Source organism: Eschrichtius robustus, chromosome 2 (genome assembly GCF_028021215.1).
Source record: "Eschrichtius robustus isolate mEscRob2 chromosome 2, mEscRob2.pri, whole genome shotgun sequence".
NCBI classification, from domain to species: domain Eukaryota; kingdom Metazoa; phylum Chordata; class Mammalia; order Artiodactyla; family Eschrichtiidae; genus Eschrichtius; species Eschrichtius robustus.
The window spans coordinates 157,455,205-157,479,082 of record NC_090825.1 but is presented as its reverse complement, the minus strand read 5'-3'; the positions used below and the strand labels follow the sequence as shown (position 1 = coordinate 157,479,082).

The window sequence follows — 23,878 nt, the reverse complement described above, 5'->3', positions numbered from 1 at the left end:
CTGTCATGTAGACATCTATATCGGTGCCCTCAGACACATCCCATCCTGACCTGCTGAGTACTAGGGGAGAGGGTGGTGCCATATTGATGGGAAGACCGGAAGAACCAAGAGGGCTGTTGAAGTGCTAATGAGACTGGAGGGCTGAGGAGATGGTGTCCCAGGAGGCTGGGTTGATGTGAGCCTAGACTTGGTACCCAGAACGCGGTTCTCAGTCTCCTGATCACTCTGCCTCAGTATTTGGCCTTGTTCTAATCTACATAAGAGTATCAGAGGGCTAGAGTTCAGTGTGGTCGAAACAGGCAGTATAAATGGGGCCCAAGAGGGGTTGCCAAGGTGGGCGGGGTTCTTAACCAATTTATATTAGATTATTTTTTTCCAAAACTTGAAAGACATTTCCATTAAAGCCTCAGAAGTGACAGACTGCAAGAAATGTTTTCTCTGTTGTGGAAGGGAGAGATGGAGAGGCTCATGGTTGCAATGACTTTCGGGTTCTACTGTTTACCCTGGAAACGGTGAAGAGACTTCCTCATGTGCTGCAGCCGTAGGCTCTAGGAATTGCTTTTGCAGCCAGTGTCCCTTCTCTAGGGACCCATAGAGGTGATGGGCCAAGGCTGTGTTTTGGATGTCAAGTCGATTAAAGGTCTTCAGCCAGAAACTGGGAGAGACATGAGAGAGGGAAATTCTGGCAGGAGGCTGTGTACAGCAGAAGTGACTGATCAGTTCTGATTTTCTTTGCAGCAGCAGTGGCTCCCGTTTCTCCCCCTACCCCTGGTCACTACCATGTCCTCTACCGAGGGTGTGGAGAAACGCAGTTGGGCTGGCATGGGGAGACATACTGCCTGGTTGGTGGCTATCGGGCCTACGGGGATGTTCCTTTGGCCACGCCAGCAAAGGTGGAAGCAGAGAAGCCAGTCCCCAGACATGCTCCCAAGAGAAAGCACGCTCCGGAAGAGTCAGACGAAGACCTGGGTTGCCCCAGACCCAAAATCCGGCGATGGGAGCATTCAAGCAGCTTCGGACTACAAGGTGCTTTGATTCTCAAGCAGGGTGGCCCAACCTCTGGGCACATCCCCTCTGCAACAGCCCCAGTAAACGAATGTCCCATCCTTACTTTCTCAAGGTCGGCAACAGGGAGTCCCCTCCTAAAGAAGGTTCTCTCGCATTGCCACACTCTCAAAGGCTGCCCCCAGTGTGCTTCCTTCCTGTGGGCCTGATCAGGCTAAGGGCAGAGTTGTCTCTTTCCTTCTCTGAGTCGGACCAAATCGTCTTAGTAACACCTCCTCACAGTGGTGACCATGTGTTTCACGGGGGCTGCTGCTGAGCCTTTATCTCATCCTTTCATGGTGGAGAGAGGGAGGATTATAATGATTTTTACTTCTAGGGGAGAGGGTGGTGCCATATTCATGGGAAGACCGGAAGAACCAAGAGGGCTGTTGAAGTGCTAATGAGACTGGAGGGCTGAGGAGATGGTGTCCCAGGAGGCTGGGTTGATGTGAGCCTAGACTTGGTACCCAGAACGCGGTTCTCAGTCTCCTGATCACTCTGCCTCAGTATTTGGCCTTGTTCTAATCTACATAAGAGTATCAGAGGGCTAGAGTTCAGTGTGGTCGAAACAGGCAGTATAAATGGGGCCCAAGAGGGGTTGCCAAGGTGGGCGGGGTTCTTAACCAATTTATATTAGATTATTTTTTTCCAAAACTTGAAAGACATTTCCATTAAAGCCTCAGAAGTGACAGACTGCAAGAAATGTTTTCTCTGTTGTGGAAGGGAGAGATGGAGAGGCTCATGGTTGCAATGACTTTCGGGTTCTACTGTTTACCCTGGAAACGGTGAAGAGACTTCCTCATGTGCTGCAGCCGTAGGCTCTAGGAATTGCTTTTGCAGCCAGTGTCCCTTCTCTAGGGACCCATAGAGGTGATGGGCCAAGGCTGTGTTTTGGATGTCAAGTCGATTAAAGGTCTTCAGCCAGAAACTGGGAGAGACATGAGAGAGGGAAATTCTGGCAGGAGGCTGTGTACAGCAGAAGTGACTGATCAGTTCTGATTTTCTTTGCAGCAGCAGTGGCTCCCGTTTCTCCCCCTACCCCTGGTCACTACCATGTCCTCTACCGAGGGTGTGGAGAAACGCAGTTGGGCTGGCATGGGGAGACATACTGCCTGGTTGGTGGCTATCGGGCCTACGGGGATGTTCCTTTGGCCACGCCAGCAAAGGTGGAAGCAGAGAAGCCAGTCCCCAGACATGCTCCCAAGAGAAAGCACGCTCCGGAAGAGTCAGACGAAGACCTGGGTTGCCCCAGACCCAAAATCCGGCGATGGGAGCATTCAAGCAGCTTCGGACTACAAGGTGCTTTGATTCTCAAGCAGGGTGGCCCAACCTCTGGGCACATCCCCTCTGCAACAGCCCCAGTAAACGAATGTCCCATCCTTACTTTCTCAAGGTCGGCAACAGGGAGTCCCCTCCTAAAGAAGGTTCTCTCGCATTGCCACACTCTCAAAGGCTGCCCCCAGTGTGCTTCCTTCCTGTGGGCCTGATCAGGCTAAGGGCAGAGTTGTCTCTTTCCTTCTCTGAGTCGGACCAAATCGTCTTAGTAACACCTCCTCACAGTGGTGACCATGTGTTTCACGGGGGCTGCTGCTGAGCCTTTATCTCATCCTTTCATGGTGGAGAGAGGGAGGATTATAATGATTTTTACTTCTAGGGGAGAGGGTGGTGCCATATTCATGGGAAGACCGGAAGAACCAAGAGGGCTGTTGAAGTGCTAATGAGACTGGAGGGCTGAGGAGATGGTGTCCCAGGAGGCTGGGTTGATGTGAGCCTAGACTTGGTACCCAGAACGCGGTTCTCAGTCTCCTGATCACTCTGCCTCAGTATTTGGCCTTGCTCTAATCTACATAAAAGTATCAGAGGGCTAGAGTTCAGTGTGGTCGAAACAGGCAGTATAAATGGGGCCCAAGAGGGGTTGCCAAGGTGGGCGGGGTTCTTAACCAATTTATATTAGATTTTTTTTTTCCAAAACTTGAAAGACATTTCCATTAAAGCCTCAGAAGTGACAGACTGCAAGAAATGTTTTCTCTGTTGTGGAAGGGAGAGATGGAGAGGCTCATGGTTGCAATGACTTTCGGGTTCTACTGTTTTCCCTGGAAACGGTGAAGAGACTTCCTCATGTGCTGCAGCCGTAGGCTCTAGGAATTGCTTTTGCAGCCAGTGTCCCTTCTCTAGGGACTCATAGAGGTGATGGGCCAAGGCTGTGTTTTGGATGTCAAGTCGATTAAAGGTCTTCAGCCAGAAACTGGGAGAGACATGAGAGAGGGAAATTCTGGCAGGAGACTGTATACAGCAGAAGTGACTGACCAGTTCTGATTTTCCTTGCAGCAGCAGTTCCTTTGGCCAGGCCAGCAAAGGTGGAAGCAGAGAAGCCAGTCCCTAGACGTGCTCCCAAGAGAAAGCGCGCTCCGGAAGAGTCAGACGAAGACCTGGGTTGCCCTAGACCCAAAATCCGGCGATTGGAGCATTCATGCAGCTTCGGACTGCAAGGTGCTTTCATTCTCAAGCAGGGTGGCCCAACCTCTGGGCACATCCCCTCTGCAACAGCCCCAGTAAACGAATGTCCCATCCTTACTTTCTCAAGGTCGGCAACAGGGAGTCCCCTCCTAAAGAAGGTTCTCTCGCATTGCCACACTCTCAAAGGCTGCCCCCAGTGTGCTTCCTTCCTGTGGGCCTGATCAGCCTAAGGGCAGAGTTGTCTCTTTCCTTCTCCGAGTCGGACCAAATCGTCTTAGTAACACCTCCTCACAGTGGTGACCATGTGTTTCACGGGGGCTGCTGCTGAGCCTTTATCTCATCCTTTCATGGTGGAGAGAGGGAGGATTATAATGATTTTTACTTCTAGGGGAGAGGGTGGTGCCATATTGATGGGAAGACCGGAAGAACCAAGAGGGCTGTTGAAGTGCTAATGAGACTGGAGGGCTGAGGAGATGGTGTCCCAGGAGGCTGGGTTGATGTGAGCCTAGACTTGGTACCCAGAACGCGGTTCTCAGTCTCCTGATCACTCTGCCTCAGTATTTGGCCTTGCTCTAATCTACATAAAAGTATCAGAGGGCTAGAGTTCAGTGTGGTCGAAACAGGCAGTATAAATGGGGCCCAAGAGGGGTTGCCAAGGTGGGCGGGGTTCTTAACCAATTTATATTAGATTTTTTTTTTCCAAAACTTGAAAGACATTTCCCTTAAAGCCTCAGAAGTGACAGACTGCAAGAAATGTTTTCTCTGTTGTGGAAGGGAGAGATGGAGAGGCTCATGGTTGCAATGACTTTCGGGTTCTACTGTTTACCCTGGAAACGGTGAAGAGACTTCCTCATGTGCTGCAGCCGTAGGCTCTAGGAATTGCTTTTGCAGCCAGTGTCCCTTCTCTAGGGACCCATAGAGGTGATGGGCCAAGGCTGTGTTTTGGATGTCAAGTCGATTAAAGGTCTTCAGCCAGAAACTTGGGAGAGACATGAGAGAGGGAAATTCTGGCAGGAGACTGTACAGCAGAAGTGACTGATCAGTTCTGATTTTCTTTGCAGCAGCAGTTCCTTTGGCCACGCCAGCAAAGGTGCAGGCAGTGAAGCCAGTCCCCAGACGTGCTCCCAAGAGAAAGCACTCTCCGGAAAAGCCGCACAAAGATCTGGGTTGCCCCAGACCCAAAATCCGGCGATTGGAGCATGGTGCCAGGAGGTAGACCCCACAGCATCTTGCTGGCTGAGGCACTCTGAAGAGAGGGCAATGGTTTAACTGCCTAAGGCAGCGAATGCCTCTTCCTGCAGTGACCCACCCCGTCCCCCCACTGCCCACTGCCACAGATCACAACCTGCGTCGTTCTGTTTGAGCCTTCCTCAGCCAGGAGCCTCCTGCCACACTAAATGGCCAAAAGCAAGGAGCCTCAGAAACTGAGGTTTGAAATGAGAGTCTGCCCTGAACATCCCAGGGCTGAAGCTGGCCTGGAAGAAAACGTGACGTTCCTCTGCTCAATCCTCAGGGGCCCCTTTGTCAGCTGAAGACAGAAAAGTCTGCACTCTGCGAGCCGAGAAGAATGCAGGAGCAGAGACAGGGTGCAGAGAAGCCTTAGCAGTCTACCACATGGGCTCCTGCTCTGAGCCATTGTCAGCGGCCACCACCACAAACCAGGGGGGAGCTGGGTTCTTTGAAACTGAAAGCAGCAATCTGTGGCTTCCCAAAGAGCCTCCTGCCTGGGGTCTCAGGAGGCAGGATAGAGAGACCCAGGAAGACCTGCTCCCTGAAGCAAGAACAGGATGGAGAGTCAAGCAGCACGCACCCTGCCCCGAGGTTCACATGCTCCTTTATTCCCAGCCCTTTCTGTCCCCAGGGGGGGTCCCTTACTGCTCAATGTTTTTCTGTAACAGACTTCTAGGGTCGCCAGTGCTCACACTTAGGTCACTACCCCTGCGCTAGGCACTCCTGCTACCCGGGAAAGGTTCCAAAGGTGGAACAGCTCCAGGGGGTGCCAGGGATCAGAGCAAAAACTTGAGAGGCTGGGGATGAAGGAGTTTGGGCACAGTCCCTAAAGCATCTCAGTGGTTGAGCTTCTGTGAGAAGGCACATCCCCTCTGTGTGTGTGTGTGTGCTGGGGGGAGGGGGTCCCCAGAGGAGGCCGCTAGGGGGAGGGCCTGAGGCTGGAAATGGAGAATGGCGTGCGGCCTCTGAGCAAGCACAGGCACTTAGCCCTTGAGGTTTCTGGGAAAGGTAGAGCCACAAGGGCCTCGAGATAAGGCAAGTGTAGCAGCAGAACCCAGGTGCCAGGTCTTTCCTCAGAACCTACACTTCTTCACGAGGCCAGGCCTTCCATGCTGAGGTAGGAGGGATCCTGGCCAGAAGGTCGGCCAGCAGCCCTGGGAGGAAGGTTGCTGCGATGGGGGCTCTGCTGCCATGGAAATGACTTCATTTCCTTCCACTCAAATAGCCTACTGACTGGGTTCCTGCTCTGTTGAGGAAAAGGGTCGTTGACTCTCCCCAGAAGGTGTTCAGTTCACATCCCAAAAGTCCCTCTCTTCAGGCCCTGGGGAGGTGTAGCAGCTCCTGAGGGCGCTCTTTCCTGAGGCTGGCTGACAGAAGTGGGCGGGGGGGGGTTTCCTGAGAGTTCCCGGGTGCTGGTTGAAGTCCCCAGAGAATGGTCATGCAGGTTGGGGAGTCAAGTAGGTGGAGAGAGAAGGTCGGAGGCAGAGGGCCCCTTCCTGAATCCAGAGCTCACAAGGTTCCCCCCCCCATTTCCAGAAACTCTCTCTTCCCCCACACCAGCCCACATGGCCCCGTACCGGGAGACCGGGAGCCCAGAGCACCTGTGGCCGCAGAGACACTGGCACGCAGCCCTCGGAGTGGGCGGGGCCGGCTGCAGGCAGATGGGGACGCGGTGTGCTCCCGGGAGGCCTCGGGCTGAAGGTGGCCCTCTGAGAGAAGCGGCCCAGCTTGGCCAGGAAGGTTAGAGGCGGGGGAGAGCAGCCTAGGGCGCCCCCTCGGAGCAGTGGGAGTGGGAAGAGGCGCAGGGGCGGAGGGAAGCCGCGACGGGAGGCGAGTGGGCTCTCAGCAGAGGCCAGCTTAGCCCGCGGGAGCTGCCTCTGAGCAGGGGGCGGGAGGGCAGTGCCGCCCCGGGGCTGCCGGGCTTCGCGGATCGCGGCTCTCCGCACACGGCTCGCAGGGCCCTGTGACTCTGTATCCCCTCCCTCACCCCGCCCCCCTCGCGAGGCCGCGCCGCTGGGTGGCCTGTGTGGACGGGCACAACCCCATCGCCCGCCCCTCTCACACCCGCCTCTGCCCACCTGCCTGGCCCTGCGCAGCTTGCGGCCCGGGGGCCTCGAAGGTCCCCGCGCTCTCAGCCAGCGGCCTCTGCTGTGTCTGCTGCTGCTGCTGCTGCTGCTGTGTCTGCTGCTGCGGCCGGGAACCCGCGTCCAGACCACGCCGGGCACCTCCAGCACCCCGAGTCCGCGGGAGCGCACGCGGGCCCTGAGGCGGGACTTCCCGCTTGTGGACGGGGGGGGCTGCAGTGTGTGCGGGCTGGTGGGGGCCGGTGGGGGCCTAGCCTGGCCCTGGGCAGGGGAGGAGGTCCGGAGCATGCACAGCTAGTGGGGAGGCTCCCTCACACCACCCCTGGACGTCCTCTCCATCATCTGTGGATGCCCTTCCCCTTCTCTGTCATCCCCTCCCTGGTGGGAACCCCTCAGCCCAGGCCTCAGCTGCTCCTAGTATAGTCTGTGTGACAGTGTGAGGTGGGGGACCCCCCGGCTGGCCCAGGCCAGGCAATGTGTCCTGCCTGATCCCAAGACCTAAGGAGCCCACCCATTTGCCTTGACCTCCCTCCAGCCACAACGACATGCCCCTGGTCCTGAGGCAGTTTTACCACAATGGGCTCCAGGATGTTAATCTGTGCAATTTCAGCCATGGCCAGACCAGCTTGGACAGGCTGAAAGACGGTCTCGTGGGTGCCCAGGTACCAAAGGGACACACAAGGTGCCACCGCGGCTGCTGGGGAATGTGGGGCAGTTTGGGGGCCTCAGAGACCACAGGTGAGTCGCACTGGAACTAAGTTACCATAGTGGCCTAGAAAGTGCCATGCCATGGATGCTGGGGGCTACAGGGGTCACAGCGAGCCAACCTGACGGGCATCCAAGTACCACAGAAAAAGCAACGCATTCCATGTGACTTCTGGGCACAGTGAGTGCTGTGCCAGCTGAGGAGGCTATGAGAAGCCCAAGGAGTTCCAAAGCCCAAACCAAGCCCTGGCCTTCCCTCAGTTCCGGTCAGCCTACGTCCCATGCCAGACCCACGAACGGGATGCTGTGCGCCTCACCCTGGAGCAAATTGACCTCATCCGCCTCATGTGTGCCTCCTATTCTGAGCTGGAGCTTGTGACCTCACTTAAAGGTAGACGGGGGACTTGCCTGGTAGTCCAGAGGTTAAGACTCTACGCTTCCACTGCAGGGGGCTCGGGTTTGATCCCCGGTGGGGGAACTAAGAGCCCTCATGCTGCGCGGCACGACCAAAAAAAAAAAAAAAAAAGGTAAACAGACTGGTGGTGGTAGGTGTTAGGGACTTCAGTAAGCTACCCCTGCCTCTGAAAATGATCATCTGACCTACCTGCCCCCAGCTCTCAACAATACCCGGAAGTTGGCTTGCCTCATTGGTGTGGAGGGCGGCCACTCACTGGACAGTAGCCTCTCCATCCTGCGTACCTTCTATGCGCTGGGTGTGCGCTACGTGACACTCGCCCACACCTGCAACACGCCCTGGTGAGCGCAGTGCAGATGGTAAGGGCCCAGTGAGGCAGGGATCTGCCCAAGATCACGCTGGGGCCCAAAGCAAGTTTACCCCTGGGATCCGGCCCTGAACCTGGGGTGGGGAGGGGAATGGAGGTTCGCAGAACAAGACTGAATCCCCAGAAGGGCCCTCCTACTGCCAGGCACAGCCCAGTTTGGGTCCCTCCTCTTGCACCAGGGAGTTGCAGGTGTAGACGGTTCGACAGAACCTCTTTCTAGGCTCTTGTAGCCAAGTCATGGCCACCAGTCAGACTGCCTCCTGGCCATCCTGCAGGGCACAGAGCTCAGCAAAGGGTATCCACCCCTTCTACAGCAATGTCAGTCGGCTGACCGGCTTGGGCGAGGTAAGGACCCGGGTTCCATACCCTGCCCCACATGAATGTACAGACCCGCCTGTTCCCTACAGATAAATGCACACAAGGTAAATGCAGCCTTGATGCCCTCTCCCCATCCTGTCCCTGCAGAAGGTGGTGGCAGAAATGAACCGCCTGGGCATGATGGTGGACTTGTCCCATGTCTCGATGCTGTGGCACGGCGAGCCCTAGAAGTGTCACCGGCACCTGTCATCTTCTCCCACTCAGCCGCCCGGGGTGTGTGCAAGAACACTCGGAATGATCCTGATGATATCCTGCAGCTTCTGGTGAGAGACTGCCCTGGCCCTCAAACCTAAAGCAAGAGGTTCAAACCGGGAGCCCTTGAACCTGAGCCTCTTCTCCCTCAATTTCCTCAAACCCCAGGTTAAATATCTTCTGCCCCCAAAACCCACGGTCCACAGCCCCTGAACTCTTGAGCCCTAGGTGGGGGTCTAGGTGGTAAGATACTCCACCAAACCCGGAAACCCAGGGCCAAGACACCACCCAGACCAGGGCTGCGGCTCCTCCATTCACACAAACCCAGAGAGGAGACGACTCTGACCTCAACACCTTCCTCACAGGGGCCGAGAGAGTGAACAGGCAGGTGGCTGTGCTGGGGGCCAAGCTGACTGTCCACCGGTCCGCCCCTGCAGAAGAAGAACGGTGGCATCGTGACGGTGCCCTTGTCCGTGCGGGTGCTGCAGTGCAACCCGTTAGCCAACGTGCCTACTGTGGCAGGTGAGCCTCACCCTGGGCTCTCTGAAAACTCTGATTTGGAGCTGAAGCTGGGTCCAAACTTGGGGAGGACTTCAGAAGAGCCCCAGTGGTTTGACCCACCTGTTGGCAATAGGTACAGCTCCCAAAAACCCAATAATGGACGGTACACAGCACCTTGGTGCCATGTGGAACTGGAGCCACGGAATCAAAACTGCGGTACTGATGGGTATCAGGGAGGCTGTCAGACACAGAGCCCGGGTGCTGCCCATCTGTGCCTCTGCAGGGGCTCCTAAAGCGCACTGCCCCTACCTCTGGCCAAGGGACTGGACAGCTCCTTAGGTCTCTGGGGTCTTCATCAGTTGTACTCCTGTTCCTCTCTCATCCTCCACACCCGGGGAAAGGAGCCCCCACAGGTTCTCAAGGAGACTGGGAGGCAGGGTGAATCGTGGGTGGGAAATGGCCCAAACAGGGGGCTCTGGGGTCCACTCCAAATCTGAAGTCCAGTCTAGAGCCAGCTGGGATCACTTCAGACCAAACCTCAGGGCCCTCGAGCTGGTACTCTCGGTGCCAGGCCACGAAGGAACTGGACTGTTTGGCCTACAGGCTGCAAAAAGGGGAATCAACAGAGGCCAGTCATCACCCCCACCCCTGCCCTGGAAGCCCCACACTGCTGACTTCCCATTCTTCAGATCACTTCGACCACATCAGGGCAGTCACTGGATGCAAGTTCATCGGGATTGGCGGAGATTGTGACGGGGCTGGCCGGTGAGTGCTTCCCCATGGCTTGTCTCAGGCTGGCTGGGCAGCAGTGCGGCTTTCACAGCCACCGTGCCCACCACACTGTGGTCCTCATGGCCTTGACCATAGCCTCAGGTGTGCTGGCCCAACTGGTATCTCCCCTCTCCCAGGGTCTGCTTCCTGGGCTCTCCTGTCTGTTTGGCCCTACTCTAGGTCATCATATTTGTCTACAACACCACACAGAGCTCATCTGCCCAGCATCTGCGCCCATCCAGTGCCAGCAGACCCCACGGCCTCTGAGCAGACTCTTAGCAAGGTCTGGGCTGGGCTGACCATCTTCTCTGCCTGCAGCTGGGTCTGTGCATGCAGGGGGGTCAACCCAGTTCTTAAAAAGCTTTTCTTCTCTTTATAAATGGAGGCAAAAATTGCATTCAGTGAAAGGCATAGATCTTAACAGTACAATTCAATGAGTTTTGACGAATAGTCGAGGCGCTTTTGGGGCCTTCCTTTGAAGGATGAAGAGCAGGAGTGAATCATTTACTCTCTCCAAGTCTCCATTTTCCATATCTGACCAGGGCTGGGGTTCAGTGGACCCTGGACACATAGGGCTCTGGTTCTGACTCAGGACCAGGGAACAGGTCTGAGGCCCAATAGCTGGCTGGCTGGCGGCCACACAGGTTCCCACAGGGGCTGGAGGACGTGTCCATATAGCCGGTACTGATAGAGGAGTTGCTGAGGCGTGGCTGGAGTGACGAAGAGCTCTGGGGTGTGCTTCGAGGAAACGTGCGGCGGGTCTTCAGACAGGTGGAACAGGCATGCTGGGCTGGGCAAAAGAGGAGCTCTGAGCAGGTGGTCTGAGCAGGTGTACGTGGGGGTGCTGTGAGAGGTGCTGCCCGCTGAGTGCCGCCTCCAGGTACGGGAGGAGAACGAGGGACAGAGTCCCTTGGAGGATGAGTTCCCAGATGAGCAGCTGGGCAGCTCTTGCCGCTCCGTCCTCCCACGTCTGCATCAGAGAGAGGATCTGGCTCCAGACCAGAAACTAACCAGAGCTGCGGTTCGTGGGAATCCCATTTTGTCACCTAAGTGGGCATTCTCAAAATCTTGCCCCCACATGGGCCCAGGCCTCACAGTTATTGCTGCCTTCCCAGTCCTCATTGTTTGGCTCTGGTGATCCAGTTAATCCTGCCAGATGTCACTTTGGCAGCCACAGATACCCCCCCAAAGTTTCCTTGCATGCGAGCACAAACATTTCCTATGTATTATTCTCTTCTGATAATTCCTTCAATGTATCCCTTCTGGCTTTGTGCAAAGCGATCCTTTGTTTTGTACACGGGGACCACATCTGGGAAAACATCGCCGCACCCTCATAAGTGACAGGGGGAGACCCGAACTGGCCAAGCCATGACAGGAGCTCGCCGCTGCTGAGCTCTACAGATCCCGCCCCTTCCACACAGTTCGCCAATTCCGCGGCGAGCTCATCTTTCTTGATGTTCTTCCCTTAGGAGACGTGTACAATGCAGCAGGATTCTCAACCCGTTCCCCGTGGTCACTTGTGCTAGATGGAGCTTTGCAGTGTTCTGTGCCGGCCGTGGGCCGCTGGTGGAACACTGTGTGACAACTGCCTGCACAGGACTTCAGGGTTAATGAAATGTCTGTCTTCCCAGCCTGACGCTGCTGAAAACCACGCTTCCCAGAGAAGGAGAGAGATCCAGCTGGTCCACACCTGCATACACATTTGTTGACATGTGCAGATGACAGCAGGCTCTAGCAGGACCCACATCAGCCTAAATTCAAGAACTCCGGTGCCAGCCCTTGACAGCAGCTGAAGCGGGGGTTTACAAGGGATGCAACCTCGAACCATACCCTAGGCTGAATCAGAGGTGCTGTTGGAAGAAATAGGCCGTTGTGTCACTTTCCCGAAGAGTTCGGCCACGAGAAAAGTCCCCCAGAGCCCAGCACTGTGGGAGAGGCCTCACCCACAGGGCAGGGCAAGTGTCCCAGGCAGGGTGCCCCGCGCCCGCCACCCCGCCAACGCAGCAGGAAGGTGCCCCCGCTACGCCCCAGACAACGGGAGCTCTCCCTTCCTGAATAATTGAGCTTCTCATCCAAAAGAGGTTCTCTTCCCACCCAAACATTAGAGCTTCTAAATATTTCAGGATCCCTGGGTTGTAGAGGGTCACTCGCCGTGCCCTTTGGATAAAGGAAGCCAACGTCAGCTGCTTCTGGGCTGGCCTTGAACAAAACCATCAAGATGGAAAATCTCTGCTCCTGCCCTTCCTCCCGTCACCCCCCCTCAAGCCTTTCCTGCTGCGTGCAATGACCCGGCTCTTTTGTGAGCAGGTGAAGAACACCCACGGTGCGTGCAGTTCTGTGGTCCCTGCAGAGATGAGGTGGGTGCGGGGGACCCTCAACCATGCTGGCCTCTGCTGCCGTCCCCAGGGCCCTTGATACGGGCTTCAGCACAGCACAGCCAGCCTCAGGAGGCCTGTGGGACCACTGGGGCCCCGGTGGCGATCCCCTGGATGTTCCTGGGAACGCTCCCACGGCTCCAAGGCGAGCTCTGCCAGCACCCAACTCCACCAAGCTGGCACTCCTTACCTTTTCCGGATTCCGTTCGCAGCTCCCTCCTCATACGCATTCTCAAAGCTTCCAAGAGGGGTGACCCCACTTCTCTGCTACAACTCCACCCTGAAGGCAGCCCCCGCCTGACAGCACCGCCCGCCCCCCCGGCAGGGCAGCCCTGAGTAGCTGCCCCTCCACGTGGACTGTCCGTTCCCAGGTCCCACGCCAGCCCGCCGAGGGGTGGAGCCTCCAGGAGAGCCACTGTCCGCTCGCACTGCCCCAGCATCACCACCGCCACTTGCCGCCACTCTGCACTTGCCTCCTGTGTGCTTCCCCACCCCGGTCCCCTGCGTGGGTCCCCCGCTGCGCGTACACAAGCCTGTGCAGAGACAGAGCACAGCCACCAAGTCTGAGCCTCGCCGCTGACGTCTGTGCTTGGAGAGGCTGGAGGAAGCTGCTCCCCAGTCGCCTTCACCGCAGGGTCCTGGTACCCAGTCTGCCTCCAGCAGGGAGGTGATGGGACCCCACGGAAGGATGCCCAGAAGCTCTCCCGGCCTGCGGGGTCTGGGGCTGTTCAGCTCTCTAATGCTGGGTCCTTCGGAGATAAAGTCTTCAGTCACCTGCCTGGGCACCCCATCCCCTCTGAAGATACAAACTAAACCTCCTCCAGGGTCTTGGCCTGGAGGGAGGAGCCGCCCAGGGTCAAAGCCCATCCCTCTCTCTTCCCACCTCTAGACCTGTGGGAAGGGCTCAGGCTAAACTCCCGGTGCCTCTTCTCTCAAACCCTCAAATGATAAGAGAAGAGATATGTCTGTCCACCTTGCAGGGTCCTTACTCCGCCTGCCAGTAGGTGACATGGTCCTGGAGGTGCTTCTTAACTGCCAGTCTCACTGTCTTAGCCTCAGAGTTACACACGCCCAGGAAGGACCCCGGGTACACGGCGTCCCGTTACTCCCAACTCTACTCCTGAGCGTCAGGGTTAGCTGACAGCAGGGGACAACCCATTTCAGGGATTTCTCATTTCCAAGGGCTCTTGAATGCAGAAAGAGCCCTAAGAGTCAAAGGAATTTGGCTCCAGTGGTGAAGTTACAAGTCATCTGGCAAACACTTACAGCTGGAGGGCCAACTAAGCACCCCCTTAAATCTCACCACACAAGACTCTGCTGATCCGGGCTGGCCGGTGTGGTTCTCCTAAGGTTGCTTGTGATATCGATCATCTTGCTGTACCTCCCAGTTAAAGATACAGCCTTAGGAAGATGGCTGGACCCAGACCATCAGGCAATCATATTTACCCATTGACCTACCCTCTTCCTCCCTCCTTCCTCCCTCACTTTGGAAGCTTTAGCGAAACATATTTCACTTCCCACTTTAAAATGAAATCATTAGCCTCTAAATAATGCACCTTGCATGGATAGGAGGGCAGGCAGTCTGCACACACACCTGTGCTGGTCGCTCTGCCCAGTGAAAGGGAGGAGCAGAGTATTCCCCAAGGGGCTTTCTCGGAGCTTCGGAGGCTGAAATTTGAGGGTTGACGGGGTGTACGCGTCAGGAAGTGAAAGAGAGAGACTCCAGCTGCGGGGGAGAAGGGGAGAGACTCTCAGTGGTCTTCCTAGGTAGTGAGCTGTCGGAGCGAGTGGCATTCCTCCCCACCTCGCCCATGAAACTGTAAACACAGCACATGTCTCTGTGTCCTTTTCCTAACAATGAATTATTTTTTAAAATATTTTAACTCTGTGTGTTGTTGTACAGGAGGGTCACTGAGGGATATATTTGAGACTAGGACCCCTAACTCCATGAATTAGTTAAAAAGTTAATATCTGATGCAAAGTTAATATCTGATGCAGCCAGGACGTTGCAAAGCCTCTTGGGACCCCAGGCACCCAGGATCGCTGTGCACGGAAGAGCCAGCTGCCCATTCGCTGCTCATCCCCCTGCAGGCTCCCCTGTCACTTGCTTACCTGGCCTCCTGTCTGTATGTTCCCTGTTGCAGCTCACGGTGCTTGACTAACTGAGCCCGAAGCATTCAGAGCCTCTTCTGCTGGGTGCTCAGAGCACTGATCCCAAGAGCTGCACCACCAAAACAGGATTCTAAGGGTCGACAAAATGGGAAATCTTGCAGTTTATCCTCTTTCTAAGGATCCACTGTACTTTTGGTTAGTAAAGCCTCTTAGGTAACCTTTAAGAAAGACACCTGGGTTTTTTTCCAAACTCACTCAACTTTTCCCATAATGAAATTTTTATTAATATCCTGCAGACTTGTGCTTCACAAAAACACTCAGGAAGTCTTTTCCAGAAGCGTATAGGTCGTGTCTGCAACAGTAGTTCTCGTGCAAATGCAGCAGTGAACTTTGCATGACTGTTTCAAGGATGTTTAATGAAAGCCAAGGGCATGATTCCTAAAATGCAATTCAGTGAAGATAATTATAAATAAACTAATACGGTTCAAGTAACTGGCCTTCTGGTAGACCAGTGAGAGGCATCTGCCTCAGAATGCCTACAGGGGTGGATGGGGCGGGGGACCTTGGATGGTCACTCCTAGAGGGCACTCCTCTCCCAGACTTTGTAAGTACTAAACAGCCCACAATTCGAGGTTAGACTCTCAGAGGGAAATCAAAAGCACTGTTATCTTGCTTTAATAATTGAGGATAGGATCTATATGCTTTGGAGAGGAGAAAAGCAAATGGCAGAGATGCCATCCAAGTAGGAAACTTGGTGAGCTAATCAGTATTCTCCCCTGAATGGAAGTCTCTATCCTCCTCCAGGACTGAGGCAGGGACGGACTTGCCTGAGGTCATATAGTGAGTTGGTAAGAGGAGAAAGTCACATCCAGTTCCCTGACTCTGTTCAGTGATTACTCACCCTACCAACAACCCAAAGACCTCAGCTCTTCTTGACTATCTTGAACTGAGTTGTGGGCTTGTAAGGTGCCCAGAAGTTTTGTATGGTTTTGTGTTATTTCTAGTAAGTAGCTGGAAGTCTGAGACCACGGTTGATGCACAACCAGAGGAAAGGGAAGGAAAAGAGGAAAAAGTAGATGAAGTGCGTCCTCCTGAACTCTTGCTATTTTGGTTTCAAACTTCACTTCTCCGTACTCTAACCATGAAAATACCGATGGTCATGGTGATGGCAGTGGCTGTGCTTTACTGAGCACCCACTCTGTACTATGTCCCATCTTAAGCAGGCTCTCTTGACTCTCATGCTGGTTCTGTCTCATTTTTCTGACTTTTAAACCTTGGAATGTCCCACCCACTCCTCTTCTCCGTCCTCACTCACTCCCTTGATGATCTCATGCAGCCCCAAGATTGTTAATGAACTACACACTGATGAGCGTATCCCAGCCCCGGCCTCTCCCGGGGCCCCGGATGCTCACACGCCTCTGTCTACCCATCACCTCCACTTGGGTATCCAAGAGACTACTGCTGCTTAATGCGCCTGAAGCCAAATTCTTGGTTCCTGCACCCCACAACCAAAGGGTTCTCCTTTCACCCACTTCTCCGTTTCAATATGTGACAACTCCAGGTTACCCATCGTTCAGGACAAAATCTTTTTTTTTATTGCAAAAGTGTTGTTTCTTTTTTCTTAAATTTTTATTGGAGTAGAGTTGATTTACAATGTTGTGTTAGTTTCAGGCTTACAGCAAAGTGAATCAGTTATACAGATACGTATATCTGCTCTTTCTTAGACTCTTTTCCCGTACAGCCCATTATAGAGTATTGAGTAGAGTTCCCTGTGCTATACGGTAGGTCCTTATTAGTTACCTATTTTATACACAGTAGTCTGTATGTGTCAATCCCAATCTCAGGACAAAACCTCGAGGTGTCTCTTTGTGTCTCACTATTCACCCAACCCACCCCTCATACTAGCTCATCCTACAGGTTCTACCTACAGAATATTTCCAGATTCTGACGGTCACTTATCACCACGACCACTGCTGAAATCCAAGCTCTCTTCCTCTCTCACCTGGAGATGCAGTCACCTCCGACCTGGTCTTTTGGCTTCTCCACTTACAGTGTTGTTGTTGTTTTTATTGGAGTATAATTGCTTTACAATGGTGTGTTAGTTTCTGCTGTACAATGAAGTGAATCAGCTATAGGTATACATATATCCCCTCCCTCTTGGACCTCCCTCCTCCCCCCCATCCCACCCTTCTAGGTGGTCACAGAGCACCGAGCTTACAGTCTTAAAAGCTACTTTCCACTGAACAACCAGAGTGGTCTTTCTAAAATATACATCAGGTCATTTCTCTGCTCAAGGCCACCAGTTGTTTCCCATCTCACTTAGAGTAACCCTGCCAGGCTGTATGATCCAACCAGCCCCTGCGTGCACACACACACACACAAACACCCTCTCTGCCCTCTTCTCCTTGACCCCCACTTTCCCACCCCTCCAGCCACACAGAGCTTCTTCATGCTCCTTGAACTTGCCAAGCACTCTCCCACTCCAGCACCTTTGAACTAGCTCTTTGCCGTACCTGGACATCTATATGGCACCTCATTTTCTTCCAGGTTCTGTTTAAGTATCATCTTATCAAAGATGCCTTCCTTGACTGTCCTTTAAGAAAAGTCATCCCTGGGCTTCCCTGGTGGCGCAGTGGTTGAGAATCTGCCTGCTAATGCAGGGGACACGGGTTCGAGCCCTGGTCTGGGAAGATCCCACATGCCACGGAGCGGCTGGGCCCGTGAGCCACAACTACTGAGCCTGCGCGACTGGAGCCTGTGCCCCGCAACGGGAGGGGCCGCGATAGTGAAAGGCCCGCGCACCGCGATGAAGAGCGGTCCCCGCACCGCGATGAAGAGTGGCCCCCACTTGCCGCAACTAGAGAAAGCCCTCGCACGAACCGAAGACCCAGCACAGCCAAAAATAAATAAATAAAAAAAAATAAAAGTAGCTATAAAATTTAAAAAAAAAAAAGAAAAGAAAAGAAAAGTCATCCCCACATGCATACACTGTCTCCCCCTACCCCTCAGCCCGGCTTTATTTTTCTTCTAAGTATCATAACCACCTGACACAGATGTCATTGCCGTTTTCCATCTTCCCATGTTAGACTATTAACATCCGAAGAGGAGAGACTGTTCTGTTTACTGCTTGATTTCCAGCACCTAGAATACGCCAGAGTATGGATTTATATGTTTATATTATTTGTTAAATCAATGAGTGCAGGTACCGTGATCCAATTTTACAGATGAAGAAACAGAGACTCTTAGAAGCTGATTACCTGCCAAAGACCAGTAAGCGGTAAGTTCAACCAGTACGTTCATCAGACACTGGAGTCTTTGCCTTGGTGTCCAGTCCCCTGTGGTGCCACCACGTCCATCACATTCACAACAATAAGGCATCTCCTTCTCCCGACCTCTCTTCTGCTGCTTCCGGGAAACAAACTGCTCTCGGGAGGTGTGGTGGGGAAATGCACAAACCAGCATCAGGCAGAGAGAAGTACAGGGTGTGTGCGGCTTTATTGGTGCCACACACCCGGCCTCTTCTGTCTCTTGTAATCGAGTTGCTGAGATGTGTACGGCTGGCCCAGATTCCAGGGCACCTACTCCACAGGAAAAGCGGGGCTTCCAAAGGAGGCTGGAGATGCCCACAGCCACTTTGCTGAGCCTCATCACACGCACTGCTCAGGCTTCTGGATTAATCATGAGATGTGGAAAAGAGCAGGAAATCTACCTCCGTAACTGCAGCTCAGCTGGGTTCCTTCGGACATTTCCCAGCAGGCAGAGTGATCCCCGCTTTGCCAGTACTGCAGGCCCATCACTAAGCCCAAGATCCGCCATCCCCTCCTGGGAACAGAGTGCCTGACTCGCCCTCCCACCAAGACCTGCCGGGGGAGCCAGTGGACGCCCCTGACCCAGAGCTGCCAACAGATGCCGCCGCCCACCTGGCTGCCACAGGATGGGGCCGGGAGGGACAGGGCAGCTGGCCCCAGTCCGGCTTCCCGCTCCCCCTCCCCCACCCCTCCCCCCCAGCGCTGACTCCCCCCAGCTCTTGTCAAACAGAACCAGCTCTGCTACTTACCAACTGTATCACCTTGGGCACGTTATTTAATCCAAGCCTCGGTTTCTGTGTGTAAAGTGGGGGTCAAGATCACGCTTACCTCCTAGGGTGGCTGTGAGACTGACCGAGATGAGGTCTACATTGCAGCCAGCACAGTGCTTGACCCGTAATGGAGCTGGGTAGGTGGTAGCTGTCATCAACACAGACTCAGAGGGCTGGCAGCGGTATCAGAAACCTTTCAGCCAGTGGGAGGCACTGCCAACTACACCCCTGGTAGGCAGGGAGAGCTGGACCAGTTGCCAGCCAGCCCATCCCTCAGTCTCTGGGGCAACTGCAGGGGTTCCTACCAGCCCCTCCCTCCTTCCTGCATCTGATTCCGATGCCATCAGCAGTCAGTGAGCCCAGAGGGACTCTCCAAAGCTCCCCTGGGTTTCCAGTTTCTAATTTCTACCATGATAACCTACCGTGGGTCCAGAGAAAGGCAAACTCTTGGCCACCTGAGGGACAGGGAGGCAAGATACCCAGTCTCGCTGTGGCTGATGGTAGAAAGCACGATGGCAACTCAGGTTTCTAAGCTTCCAAAGACAGTGGGGCCAGGCATGTGCCTACCAGCTTGGCTGAGTCTATTGCTACATCGTGGGGAACTGTGTTAGCCGCCTGGCATCCTGTTGGTGACATGACCTGGCTCACAGTGAGAGTGTTAACACACAGAAATCAGCAGACGTTGCCAGTCAAGGTGCCTCCCCTACCCCTACCCCCAAGAGCTGGTGAACGTTTATCAGCCCACCACCCAGTAAGACTGTTCTCGCTCCCCACCCCTGCCTTGGTTGCTTGTAACTATTCCCCTCACACTACACGCCCATCTCAAGCGTTCCTGAAATAAACCGCCAGAGACAGGTGATGAGAAGCCACTGGGGATGCGGGCAGGGGGGCTGACCCCCTGAGCCAGCATTAAGGCTCCACCTCCCTCCTTTCACTGTCTGCGCTCCTTCTCGGAAGAAAGTTCACCAGCAGGTATTTGGATGCAAAGACTCATCACCAAGATCTTTGCACCAGTGCTCCGAGGTGCATGTGGAGCAAAGAGGCAACCAGAAAAATGACTCAGAGCCCCGGAACTCTGACCTCTAGGGGACCACCTAGGGTCACAGAGACTTGTGGACTCCGCCCAGACCCCATGGAGAGCCTTGTGAGGAAGAGCTTGTGGGGCTGGTGGAAAAGGAGGGCTATCCAGTGTCAGCCAGCATCAGCGAGCTCAGCAGAGACCTCAGCTTCTCTGGGGTCACATCTGCATCGCCCCTTGAGGAAGCTGAAAGGAATCCAGGGCAGCAGCCTTGAGGCTGAGGGAGACGGAGCATCTCTGCCCCCATGCCCTTCACCAAATGGACACTGGCCGTTCTGTTCCATCAGGAGCATCGCTGAGCAGCAGCAGCTTCTCCAAGGACCCGGGGGCCCCGGATACTGGGAGTGGCACCGTGGGACCCCCGATGGGCATCCCCCTCCCTCCCCCTCTCTCCCCCACGGAACCCCTTTCCTCCGCAGCAGTAGGTTTCTCCCTGAACTTTACCCTTAAGGGAATCTGGTGCATTCTCTCCTACAATATTTATGACCCACATCAATTTTTCATTCATCCCATCACTCAGCTTCTCAGGCGAGTTTGGAAACTTTCCCTCTGAGTTCTCCTTCTGCTGAGGGTGAGATTGGGACCGGAGTAAAGCCCCAGGGACCTGCTGCACCATCCGCCCCGCCATCCTCCTGCCCAGAGAGCCAGTGTCTGCCACGTTAACTGCCAGCCCCTCCGCCCCTCTTTCTAAGCCGCTCACAATCTGATTACACCTCAACGTCCAACCTTACACCCCACCTCTGCGGCCCCTGGCCCCCCCCCTTCTCACTGTGATCTGCAAACACAAAGCTTCCCCTCCCTCTCTGGGTGGGGAAAGGGGTTCCTATTGCTTCTGACCCTGTCCTTCCTTTGGTGCATCTGGCCCTGCCTCATCCTCCAAGCCCAGACCAATTCCACATCTTCCCCCAAGCCACGTTTCCCCTCATCTAACCCCCATACCATCTCCTTGCTCATCCCTGTTTCACTTCAGCCAGTAATTAATGACTCAGTATTTAGCTGTTCTTTAACTATTCTCTCTGGCTGAAATGTAAGCTCCCTAAAGACAGAGTCTGCACTTTCACACTTCTGTGGCCTGGTTCCCATGGGGCTTACGGTATATAGCACCAGCTACGTAGTAGGTGCTTCATAAATAACTAGATACAGAAATAAATAGCAAAGAATAAAATAACATAATAAAATGATAAATAATAATATAATTATAAATAAACGATTTAATACATAACTTGGTGGAAATCATTTGGACTTTTCTCTAATTTCTACCATGGGTCTTGGTAGAAGACCCATGGTAGAAATTATTATAATTGGGTCTTGTTTTTATCTGGTCTAATCTCAGATGTAATGATGATAATACAGAGATGTTCTTATCTCTGAGAAATACGATAGTATGTTAATTATATTAATAATAATAACGATTGCTCCAATTTATTGAACCCTTACTCTGTGCTGGAAGCAGCAAAGTGTTTTACAGGCACTATCTAGCTGACCTTTCAGGTAAGTGTTGTTATAACCCCCATTTCACAGGTGAAACACAGAGAGGTTGTGACTTGTCCAAGGACACACAGCTAATATGCGTTAGCGCAAATGCTCAACAGCTGTAGCTCAGAACAGGGCTCATGCTTAAACGTCGCCTCGTTCCTGCCACAACTAGTATCCCTGCATCCCTACATCCCTGCGCACAGTCTCCAGGAGGGCAGCCTGAGGTGTGGACAATGCAGTAGCCACCAAAGGCCGGTGCAACCAGCCCAGCAAAAGAGGAGAACCTTCAGGTAAATATGGGGAATGAGCATAAACATTTATATCTGCTCCCGCCTGAAATACCAGAAATGTTACGTAAAGGAATAACAAAAGGGTCTCTCGGCAAAGACAGGGAGAGGAGGGGAAGCCACAGCATCAACACGATTCTGGAAGTCAGAGGGTGGGGAGAGGGTGGATCATTAGCATGCGGGGCCGATGAAGGACCCGCAGTCCCGGGGTGGAGGCGTTCCGTTCTGAGGAAGATAGGCAAGGGCAGAGGCTGAAAACAGAACTGTCTGGACACTTTCTACAGAATAATCAAGCCCCCAGGTCCCCTCCTCGTACCCTGCACAGGCAAAGAACAACTCCTTTTCCTAGTCAGCTCAGGCTTCTATCACAAAATACCCTAGACTGGGCGCTTCAATGGCAAACATTTCTCTCTCAGTTCTGGAGGCTGGGAAGCCCAAGATCAAGGTGTGGCCAATTCATGGTCCTATTGCAGATGGCTACCTTCTTGCTCTATCCTCACATGCCAGGAGGGACGGAGGCTCTCTGATCTTATAAGGTCACTAATCCCATCATGCGGGTCCACCCTCATCGCCTCATCTAATACTAATCAACTCCCAAAGGCCCCACCTCCAAATACCATCACACTGGCATCGGGCTTCAGCCTATGAGTCTGGTGGGGACACAAACGTTCAGTCTGTAGCACCCCTCCCACCCTGCAGGATGGACTTCAGAAAAAGGCACTTGAGGCACATTGGCAGGCGTGGCTGAGCTATGAGGCTAAGGAAAGAAAATGAATGATGTCTGTCTACAGAGCAAAGAAACCTTCACCCCTCCTCACTCCCCATCACCCCCTTCCAGTCGCAGACTCCAAATGCCAACAACCAGATAGATATATATCCCAAGGCAGGCGGTCAGACGATATTCTCTCAAGAAACAGAATTCTCTGTTAACAAGCAGATAGCCCAGAGTAAATGGAGAGTCTCCCCATGAAAAAGCCCATGACCACCCCCATCCCCTAATAGCACAGCCTGGGAGGCATTGCCCCATCACAGTCAGAGAGCTTCACATCGGCTCAAGTCCTCTATTCTGAAACATTGACAGACAGCAAAGTATCAATAGGTTTTTAAAGAAAGCATTCAACATAAAGATCAAAAGAAAACAAAAAAAGATTTTTTTAAAATCAGGAAATAGACAAAATATGGAGAACAGAAGAAAATTTCCAAAGACCATCAGTATCTTTAGAGACATAGAACGATACTATTCTCATGAAACAAGAACAGAATGCTCTAATACCAAGATGGGGCAATTAGAGAAAAAGAAAGCTCTTTAAGAAACAACATTAAAATAATGAATGTTAAAATGTTAAAAAATTAGTGGAAGATTCAATTAAATCAAGTAAATATCCCAGAAAGTACTTTTAAAAAGCAACAGGAAGAGAAGAAACAAACAAATGAGCTATAGATAAGCTGATAGGAGAATTCAATGAGCAGTTCAGGGCGTCCAATGTTTAACTAGTAGAAGAAGTTCCACAAAACGAAAACAGGGAGGAAATGGATGGGGAGATAATAACATAAAGAAATAAAGGAAATAGTATAGGAAAATTTCAATCTGGACAGATTAACAGGGCCCATTTAATAACCAATGCAATGTACAAAAAAAAGGCCCAGAGCAGGAAACCCTAATTATGAAATTTCACAATCAGGATAAAAATGATAGTTGAAGGAAAGGGAGAGAGAGAGAGAAAGGAAAAGAATGAGGAGGAAGCAGAGGAGGAGGGAGAGGGAGGGAGAAAGGAAGGTTATATATGATGAAACGAGGATCCGAATGTCATTGGATTTCTCAAGAACAATACCAGATGTTCGAAGGCCTTGGAAGTTCTGGGGGAAAATATGATTTTCCATTGTCAATCAAAATTAAACACGTAACCATCAACCAAGTTTGAGACATTTTCAGGCATGAGAGTAAGTGTTCTATCTCCCATGCATTATTTCCTAGGAGGTACCAGAAGAGGAGTTTCAGGAATAAAGCATATGTGCACACATACACACACACACACATACATATATACATAAAACAAACTCAGGGGAAGAGGGAGGCAGGGAGTAAACCAAGAAAGAAGACCAGATCCAGGAAACCAGTGAGACATCAGAGAAACTGAAAAAAAGCCCCAAGACAACAGTCAAGTGCCATGCACAAAGAAGGGAGCAGAAAAACAGAAAGCTTCTGGAGAAAGAGATCCAGGAGTAAAAGTAGAACAACAACAACAAAACAACTGTTACAGTTCAGGGAGTCCCCTGGTGGCCTAGTGGTTAGTATTCTGGGCCTTCACTGCCATGGTGAAAAAAACA

General features: G+C 53.0%; 1 protein-coding gene across 9 annotated transcripts in view; it reads right to left on the bottom strand.

The window, feature by feature from the left end:
• Nucleotides 1–14,758, bottom strand: part of LOC137759787 (uncharacterized) — a 28,240-nt gene extending 13,482 nt beyond the window's left edge. For 3 of the 9 annotated variants that reach the window (XR_011073202.1, XM_068536396.1, XM_068536395.1), the window contains exons 1-2: nucleotides 14,632–14,758; nucleotides 14,114–14,245 (exon numbers count right to left, since the gene is read on the bottom strand). Coding sequence is in view for 4 of the 9 variants with exons in the window: in XM_068536396.1 (XP_068392497.1) it covers nucleotides 14,114–14,245; nucleotides 14,632–14,696 (197 nt within the window). In the remaining 5 variants the exon portion in view is untranslated. Of the gene's footprint in view, nucleotides 1–388; nucleotides 9,304–9,682; nucleotides 11,995–14,075; nucleotides 14,246–14,631 lie in introns of those variants that run through there. The other 6 variants (XR_011073203.1, XR_011073205.1, XR_011073204.1 and 3 more) reach the window with 5 other exon arrangements.
• Nucleotides 14,759–23,878: the final 9,120 nt, after the last annotated feature.